A 9588-nucleotide genomic window follows, 5' to 3' on the forward strand; every position below is an offset into this window, starting at 1 on the left:
AACTAATTTATCTTGAAAACAAGTTCATTAAAGCCAAACATGCCCTAAATTATTATTTTTTCATGGTTTTAGGGGCTTTTCATGCTACCCTCACACCCACCCTATCAACTCTCTCTTCCTCACGAGCCTATCTATCAAAACTGGCCCCACAAATATTCTATAAAACATATATATATACTGATTCCAAAACATGCTCTAAGCCTTTGATTTTTTTTCATATTTAATTTTAATAGGTCGAGTGACGTGCATAATTATATTGTTGAGTTCTCATATGATGGCTTTATCCACTTAAAACACATTTAAAAGTTTTGTTGGGTGAAGAATCCTTCTAATAACATACTAAAATGAGTAAAGATCCAATCCAACATTTGGCATTTCAAAGATAGCTAAACAAATTGGGAAGATAAGAATGGATACACTGATTTGAGGGGTAACATATGACGAATATCCTCAAAATATAAATGAGGCATTATTCACTTAACAAAAAATACTTATAGAATAAACTAACATTAGGAGTAACTGGAGTAGTAGTGGGAAGAACAGCAAATTTAAGGCTTAGGTGTTAGTCCTGCCTTGATTTTCTCAACAGTGGCAATGTCGGTCTTGAAAGACTTGGCGAGGATTCCTTCATCGATTCCGGTCGTAAAGACAGTGCTAGGAATCGATACCGTCCCCGCACTTGCACTACCGAAGGCGGAGATAGCAAGAGCTGGGTTCGTAGCATCATTGTTGTATTGGAAGTGTACAAGACCCTTGGGAAAAACAAACATGTCCCCAGCTTGGAGTGTTTGAGTGTAGAGCTTGTTGGTGGTGTCTACGAAACCGACCTCTAGAGAACCGCTCAGGAGGAACAAGAGCTCAGCCGAGCGAGGGTGAGTATGGGGAGGGTTGACGGAATCCGAAGGGAATAGTAGTACGGCGTAAGAGACACTCTGACCATCGAGAGCTGGGAATTCGGCCTTCGTACCTTTGATGACCGTGAAAGTTGTTGGTGGGTCCACCCCGACCAATGTGCGCATGCCTGTGAAGGTGAAGAAGTTGCCGTCCACGGCGGTGACATTTGGGGGGAGGATGAAGTCTGAGATAATGTCTGGATCGCTTGCATGGGCAATGTGAGATGTGACCAAGGCAAGTAGTAGTAGGATGATGGCATGTTTGTTGTAAGTGTTGAAGGCCATTGGTGATGAAGTTTAATATAGAGTTGTATTATGCTACATGTGTGAGATAAGAGGGAAGGAGTTGGTTTTGTGAGTAAGGTGTTGTAGTGATTTAAGGGTATTTATATAGGGGAGGCATGAAGAGAAAGTGATCGGCATGAGGCCTGCTTTTGTTGATGGAGATTTCGAAGTTTTTGAGACTTTTCTTGTTTCTCGTTGGTGCTTAGGAGGATATCAGGAAAGACGGCCAGCTACTTAGAAGGTGTGAGAGAGTTATTATAGGAGAACAACACCGAATTAGAATACAGTAGTGCTGATAACATTTCCCTTAATTAAACGTCTCTTTCATTAGAATATTGATACAGTGGGCGGAGAGCTGGAGGAAAGTGGAAACCGTGTGACAAAAAAGGAAGGAAAGCTGATTCCAATAAAATGATCAAAATAAGCTACCACTCTTGAGATAGAAAGCTGTTTTTTTTCAATTGGGTTTTGTTATTGAGTGCCATTATTGCACTTGTTAAGCATCAATTAATTGCCATTGGGATGTTGAATTTTCATATCCTTTGAGAGTTTTACACATGTTTTGAGATGTTTTCCTCAAAGTATGAGTAAATTTAAAATCCGAATGGCAGTTAAATGATGCTTAATTTAAAATCCCAGGAGAACAGCCACCTCAGAGGCTTCTATTTCAGAAAGAAGTGCCACCTTATACGAATCTAATGAATAAGACATTAACCTACGAGGTCGCTCTTCTCCCTTGAAAGAGAATGGGCTGGGAAATGGCTTCCCATAAAATTGCTAGGCAATTTCGTGCAACCCATTTCTCCATGTAGTGCGAGTAAAATCATCAACAATAGTGAGGAAGTAACGTGCCCAGTTAGAGATGCAGTTTGATACCTGCCCCTACCCGCCCCATATGTCACAGTGAATTAATTCAAAAGGAGCAACTGTAGTGATAGAACTTATGGGAAACGATAGACGGGTTTCTTTAGCCAGTGGGCAAATAAACAGAAAAATGATGAATATCCTAAATACAAATATTAGAGGTTCGCTTTTCTGTAAATTTTGCCTTATTGATTTAATTCATATGAGGTGGCTGTTCTCCAGTGTAAGTCAGCCGCGAAATGGATTTCCCCAAAATTGCCAAGCAAATCCCTTATTATCATTTACAATTCTTTTCACAGTAAATTGTACCCTGCTTCCAACTTTGGTCTAAACACTTGGTCAATTTTATTTTTGTCATATTTTTTGAAGTGGTGAGGGTTTATTGATAAAAACAACGGCCGAGGTGGTCATAGAGGCAAATACAACAATGCAAGGAGGGGAATAATTACAAAAATGAAAACTGTCAAGAGGGACAGAATTGAAAATCTCTTTAGTTGCTCTAGAGACTACTTCACTAGCTAGAGGATCGGCCTTTCCGTTAGCCAACCAAACATGATGGAAGCAAACCGAGTGGCCCTTCAACTGGTCCTTGACCTCGTCAAGAACCCGGAAAATCTAGATGGCGATATCGACCTTCCAACCATCTAACAACATTAAGGGAGTCTACGCTCCACTGTAAGATTATTCATCTCTCTAACCAACAACAGTCTTACACCCTAGAGGTTGCCCTCACTTGCCCCTGATTTGAATCCGTGATACTAATACCAATCGGCCCCAAAAGTCCCACTTATTAAGGCATTTCTCATCTTTAAGAACACCTCCTATACCCAAGGCCCCGGATTCCAAAATCTATAATTATCAAAGTTAAACTTCAAACACCATACAGGAGACAGGGGTGGGGACGTTCCATCTAGGGATGACGATCTCCACACTGTCTACTTATTGAATTTTGCCTCATAAGTTTGTGTGTTCAAAACATGGTTTCATGGTCCAAACATATAAACCATATTTGCCACCCTCGTATATTGAATTTATTGATTTATCGAGAATATTCTTGATATATCCTCATATATCATCACATGAAAAGTATACAAAAGGAATTTGTAATCACTCTGTTTCAAGCGAGACACCTCATAGCTGATTTTGTTTTATTTTTTTTTCATTTAATACCCTTAATTCTTTCCCAATAGGATGGGACAACAAAATTGCTTTTGCGAAATTGCCTTGATACTACCTGTTCAAGAGATAGACTATGATATTGCAAAGCCTCGTGTTTCTCCTGCATCTGGCTTGAAGCTCACGATAAGATCTTGATAGTTACGATTACTTAACTTCTAACAAGAAGAGTCCTTATTCTATATATTATTACTGGCAGAAGCTTATATATCTTATATTTGACAGTAATCTTCTGTTCTCTCATCAATAACAGAGAAGACAACTAGGTGGCAAATTCTCTCGCCATATACCTTGCTTGTCACATGAAAATTAGGGGTGCAACTCAGGTCTGGTTCCTAACACAACCCGAGATTGCATTCTCTCAACCCTAACCCAACCCAGCCCGAGCCTCGGGTTGAGGATAGTCAACCCTAACCCAACCCGCCTCCAAATCGGTCCAAATAGAAAAGTACAAGGAAAAAAAGTGTAATCCTAGAAAAACATGAGAAAACTAGATGACAGAGGTCAGGTTCGGGTTCGGGTCGGGTTGCCAAGGACTCAACCCTAACCCAACCCAAAATTAAATCGGGTTGGCTTTTCCAAACCCAACTTTAGAAAATGGCAACCTAACCAGAGCCAAAATCGGTTGGGGTTGAGCCCGACCCAAGTTGCACCCCTAACGAAAAGGTAATAAAGTTTTCTTGAAGTAGAAAGATCTCCCTATAATTGGGAGGGTGATCTTAGGACGTGATTCTTTGGGTATTCCTAATATTAGGATCAATTGATCCTCTTTTTTATTTTTCGGTTTTGAATCTCGGTAGCTGCCCTCCTCTTGAACATTTGCTTTGGGGCAGTGATAAATCCCCATATAGGGTAGTGCTCTGAGAGAGAGAGAGAGAGAGAGAGAGAGAGAGAGAGAGAGAGAGAGGTACTTCCTACTGAAGGGGAGAGGTTGAGGAGGGTGAAGTTGACTGCTAGATCTGTGGATTTCCAATTAATTATTTCCACAGCATATTTGGAATTCTGATTTTTTTCATCGCTGTTTTGGGAATCCAAGGATTTGTTCCGGATCTAAGTTACAACACAAAAATGGCTGCAAATGTGAGAAATCCAAATCAAAATCTTCTTGGCATCCAAACGGGCCCTAAGGGAAATGATATATGGCCCCCTTTCTTCTACGGGGCCACCCTTTGTAGTGTAAAAGGAATAGTTATAAATACACTTGAAGAGGTGGCCCTGGGAAGAAAGTGGGGCGAATATATCGATTCTCTTAACTAAAATTATGTACAAAGTACATTGTATCTGCATTTTTAGATGAGGGCGTGTTATCCATGCTCGAAACCCACAATTCACATTTCATCGTAAACTCTCTTTAACCATCTAATCTACTGGCTGAGTTGGGAAATGGAATATGAAAGTTCCTTTCTTGGCACAAGTGGGAAGCACCCAAATGTCGACAGTATGTGACATTATCTTAGGCTGTATTTTAGTGGTGGAAATTGATGAGCAAAGCCACCCCCACACGAGGTCGATAGTTTAGTTTGCATTTTGGCTATTTGGACTTGATCGGGCACAAATGAGTAGAAGTTTGGAAGTGGTTAAAAAACAAGGAAAACGCTGATCATATTTTTTAGTAGAGTTTTTTGTTTCCTTGTTTTTCATGCTTTTCTTACCCTCTCTTCACTCGGTCCCTCTTGTGTTTATCCTTCTCCCAGCCTCCCTCACCATTAGATATGCTAATATTCAAGGGACAGAAAATCATGGTAGCGAAACGTGCTTGTTTGGCTACCATGAATTTGTTTTCAAGATAAATCGGTTTCTCCAAGTGGTGGGGATGTGATACAAATCCAGATCTACCGTGGATCAAGGGCTGAGATATAGAATGGAAAGCTTGGATACAGAGGTTGAGCAAAACAGGGGAAGCTGGATGAAGCCAACATGGATGAAGGATTACATTAGTACTTCATCAATGATCCCAGATTAGTTAGTTAAGCCTGTTATTTTTATCACTTAATTTCAGTTCTGCTTTAGTAACAAAAATAGTAGAATATATTACATGTGCTAGCTCTGTGACATTCCGTTATAAAGGAAAGATCATTTGGCAGAAAGGATCATGAAATGAAAACAATTCCTCTCTCTCTCTCTCTCTCTCTCTCTCTCTCGTTGTCTCTGTTCTTCTGAGTATCTTCTGTTAGAGTAATTAGGTCAAGCAAGAGGTTGCTTGAAGCATTACACCCAAGGTATCTGAATACCAAGTTTGTTGCCTCCAGCCCCTATATATATTAGATACACTACGGTTTTAATAGGTTAGTGGCTCTAGCCCAAATAGGCCCACTACACCGGTCCATTATCTTATTAGGCTTATATTAGAACATACATGGGTTATATTATATACCTAACATCTTCTTCCATCTGCATAAACACCGATCTGAGGGTAAGAAACCTATCAGGATGAGAGTGAAGTTGCTGAAAATCAGGAAACTAAACCCAGGAAACTTAGGGGCCGTTTGGACACGCAGATTTTAGAAACTAGGTTTTTTAGGTTGAAAAGAGTGTAAGAGAGTGTTCATGATCAAGTTGTTGCATGCTGCACTGACAACGTTTCTTGGATTTTAAGTAAGAAAATAAGGTTTTAGAAATTTCACCCGCATCCTGAGATTTCTAAAACCTGGAAACATGGGGTAATCTAGCTGGAAAGAAGGGCGAGAAATCAAAAAACGACAGATGGTCTCTTTCTACTCTCGTCTTCCATGTACAATTTTGAGGAAATCCAAGTTTCTAAAATCCGCATATCCAAACAGCCCCTTAGTGTTTCCGGCTGTTAGAGGTGGCTAAAAATTGGGAAAAGGTCGATCAGATTTTGAGTAGAGTTTTTTGTTTCCTAATTTTTAACCCCATCTAATCACTGGAGACACTAGTTTCCTGGATTTGGTTTCTTGATGTTTAGCGTCTTCACCTTCATCTCCACTTGTAGAAACCGATTTATCATGAAAACAAATTCATAGCAGCCAGACGTGCCCTAAATTTGTGGTTTTTTTTCATGTTTTTAGGGGCTTTTCATGCTACTCTCACACCCACCCTATCAACTCTCTCTTTGTCATGAGCCCATCTATCAAAACTGGCCCCACAAATATTCCATGAAATATTTTTTTAATTCCTGATTGCCAGACATGCTCTAAGCCTTTGATTTTTTTCATATTTACTTTTAAAAAGTCGAGTGATGTGCATAGTTATATTGTTGAGTTCTCATATGATGGCTTGAGCCACTTAAAACACATTTAAAAGTGTGACAGGGTGAAGAATTCCTCTAATAACAAACTAAAATGAGTAAAAATCCAATCCAGCATTTGGCATTTCAAAAATAGCTAAACAAATTGGGAAGACTAGGCAACCAAATTGGCCTAAGACTAGATACACTTATTTGAGGGGTAACATATGACGAATATCCTCAAAATATAAATGAGGTATTATTCACTTAAATAAAAATGCTTATAGAACAAGCAAACATTAGTAGTAATTGGAGTAGTAGTGGGAAGAACAGCAAATTTAAGGCTTAGGTGCTAGTCCTGCCTTGATTTTCTCAACAGTGGCAATATCGGTCTTGAAAGACTTGGCGAGGATTCCTTCATCGATTCCGGTCGTAAAGACAGCGCTAGGAATCGATACCGTCCCCGCACTTGCACTACCGAAGGCGGAGATAGCAAGAGCCGGGTTCGTAGCATCATTGTTGTATTGGAAGTGTACAAGACCCTTGGGAAAAACAAACATGTCCCCAGCTTGGAGTGTTTGAGTGTAGAGCTTGTTGGTGGTGTCTACGAAACCGACCTCTAGAGAACCGCTTAGGAGGAACAAGAGCTCAGCCGAGCGAGGGTGACTATGGGGAGGGTTGACGGAATCCGAAGGGAATAGTAGTACGGCGTAAGAGACACTCTGACCATCGAGAGCTGGGAATTCGGCCTTCGTAGCTTTGATGACCGTGAAAGTTGTTGGTGGGTCCACCCCGACCAATGTGCGCAAACCTGTGAAGGTGAAGAAGTTGCCGTCCACAGCGGTGACATTTGGGGGGAGGATGAAGTCTGAGATAATGTCTGGATCACTTGCATAGGCAATGTGAGATGAGACCAAGGCAAGCAGTAGTAGGATGATGGCACTTTTGTTGCAAGTGTTGAAGGCCATGGGTGATGAAGTTTAATATAGAGTTGTGTTATATAAGATGTGTGAGATAAGAGGGAAGGAGTTGGTTTTGTGTGTAAGGTGTCGTAGTGAGTAAAGGGTATTTATAAAGGGGAGGCATGAAGCCGGCTTTTGTTGATGGGGATTACGAAGTTTTTGACTTTTCTTGTTTCTCGTTGGTGCTTAGGAGGATATCAGGAAAGACTTTTCTTGTTTTCCCAACCCAGGTTGGAAATCGGGTCAGGTCACCCGCTATTTTTAATCAAATTTTTTTTTTTTTTTGTAAGCTTAAAAACACGGGTTGAACTCGGGTCAGGTAGGGTTCGGGTTGGAAAAAGGGCTCCCTCGGGTTGGTTCAAGTCGGCCTCAACCCGACCCGAGTTGCACCCCTAGAGAGAGAGAGTTATTATAGGAGAACAACACCGAATTAGAAGGTCACCTTGACAATCATCAACAGTAAATTAAAGACATTTTTTTTGGGTCCGAAAATTTAAACATAAATGTGAGAGGGAAGTTATATATTCATCCCTTGTTTTTCCTTGGCTAGTGTATCCCCTCTACTCCTCTAGTGTATTTATGACTCCTCTTTTTACAATACAAGTTGTGGCCCAGGGAAGAGAAGGGATCAAATGTAGCATTTCCCAATTTAAAATCAAGGTGTAGATTTTGTAAAGTATCACTGTTTGACCCACATGGCATTGGTCCCACCCCAAACGGACATCCCATGCATAAGATAAAAGGACTGAATAAATCAACGGAGAATTGCATCAACGGATTATCCTTAGCTTTGCTTCAACTTGAGGGATCCCACTTGAATTATTCTAGATGAAGGGCAAGGTCCCTTGATCTTGTGCTCGATCTTCTATCTCTGGACTTGATGTTCACTTTTTGAAGTGGTTATCTCTACGTGCGAGAGCCACTTGGGGAAGGGAGTGGCTAGGTTAGGAGAGTAGTTATTAGAGAAGGGTGAGCTAAGGGACTAGAGGAGTACTGAGAGAACTGGTTAAAGAGAGAATGTCTAAGGTGGGGAGAAATTGTGTAATAATAGAGAGAGAGTGGGTGTAATAGATTTTATATTGTGGCCAAGAGTGAAGTCTAGTGTTGGCTGCATTTACTAAAGAACCTAGAAGAATATTTGGGTATCTATAAAACTCGGGGTGTCTAGATCAAGTGGATGGATGTACATATATAAGAGAGAATAACAGATAGGGTACGGTCGACCGTTTGGAGCTATTTTTGCCTGGGTGCCGCCGACCGTAATTAGGTCGGCCGACCACCCGAGAGACCTCTTTTCATGGCGGGTACTTCCGATTGAGGGGTTTTGTCATGCCTTATATGCCCGTACCTCTTGTATGCTTATGTTAAACTACATTCCTTAGTTTTTAGGTCATTCGGTAGCTGGGCAATTTGGATTGGAGTCGAGGGAGTTGTGATCTAGTCAAGGTAAATGATATGATGTTGCCTTTGTGTTTTCTACCTTAAAACTATCCGTCGTGATTCGTGCAACCTATGATATTCTTTTTGAATTAAGTACCTTGTGATGATTTATAAAAAAATATTCTGAGATTCATGTTGCACGCTAAACAACAACCATCTACTTGATAAAAGCTGGTCTAGCATGCCTTGTTTGAAATGTTTCAAATAAATTCGATTACTTACTTCTTAGTGGGAATTCAATTATGTGTATGATAGTATTTGGTTTAAAGAATTTTAAATATCTTTAAGGCTGAATAGTAGGCTCCGTCCCTATTTTTCAAAATGAAGTGTACGGTCCACACCATAGGATGATCTAAGCCGTCCATTTGATGGGCCTTAATGTTAATAGGTTGTGCCCCCAAAAATCATTTCCACAAGAAATCAGTTTCCTTATTTTTTTATAAGTTTTGGTTACAAGAAATCAGCTTCCTTATTTTTTATTTTTGTCTTTTCTAAATCTAAACCTAAACATAAAGATGGTAACTAGGAGAACCTAGAACAAAGTTTTATATGGCCACGTTACTAACAAGGATTGAATGGGTTCCTTGCCCGATTGTACTCTCAGTTTGCCAAGCAAAGCAGAACTCATGGAAAATGTTATTAGTGCCATTATTAAGATATAATAGAGTAGATATCATAGAACAAAAAAGTTATTAGTGCCATTATCAAAATATTGTAGTGCATATATCAATCGCCAGAATAAATTAAGTATATAATAATAAACTTATAAAGATGAGAGCGA

The 9588-nt window shown here is 40.1% G+C and overlaps 2 protein-coding genes across 2 annotated transcripts; both read right to left on the reverse strand.

Annotated features, from left to right (window-relative positions):
- Window positions 1-345: 345 nt before the first annotated feature.
- On the reverse strand, window positions 346-1381 carry LOC143875710 (germin-like protein 9-3). Its single transcript, XM_077377313.1, has one exon. The coding sequence runs from the start codon at window positions 1176-1178 to the stop codon at window positions 549-551; it is 630 nt and encodes a 209-aa protein (XP_077233428.1). The 5' UTR covers window positions 1179-1381; the 3' UTR covers window positions 346-548.
- A 5362-nt stretch (window positions 1382-6743) lies between these two features.
- Window positions 6744-7373, reverse strand: LOC143875711 (germin-like protein 9-3). The gene has a single exon (XM_077377314.1). The coding sequence runs from the start codon at window positions 7371-7373 to the stop codon at window positions 6744-6746; it is 630 nt and encodes a 209-aa protein (XP_077233429.1).
- Window positions 7374-9588: the final 2215 nt, after the last annotated feature.

The sequence above is a fragment of the Tasmannia lanceolata genome, unplaced genomic scaffold (assembly GCF_043159265.1).
Source record: "Tasmannia lanceolata isolate RefF3 unplaced genomic scaffold, GAP_Taslan_0.1 ptg000004l, whole genome shotgun sequence".
Classification (NCBI taxonomy): Eukaryota; Viridiplantae; Streptophyta; class Magnoliopsida; order Canellales; family Winteraceae; genus Tasmannia; species Tasmannia lanceolata.

Excerpts from the sequence above, each read along its gene's own strand:
- LOC143875710 (XM_077377313.1), bottom strand. The coding sequence starts at position 1,178 with ATGGCCTTCAACACTTACAACAAACATGCCATCATCCTACTACTACTT.
- LOC143875711 (XM_077377314.1), bottom strand. The coding sequence starts at position 7,373 with ATGGCCTTCAACACTTGCAACAAAAGTGCCATCATCCTACTACTGCTT.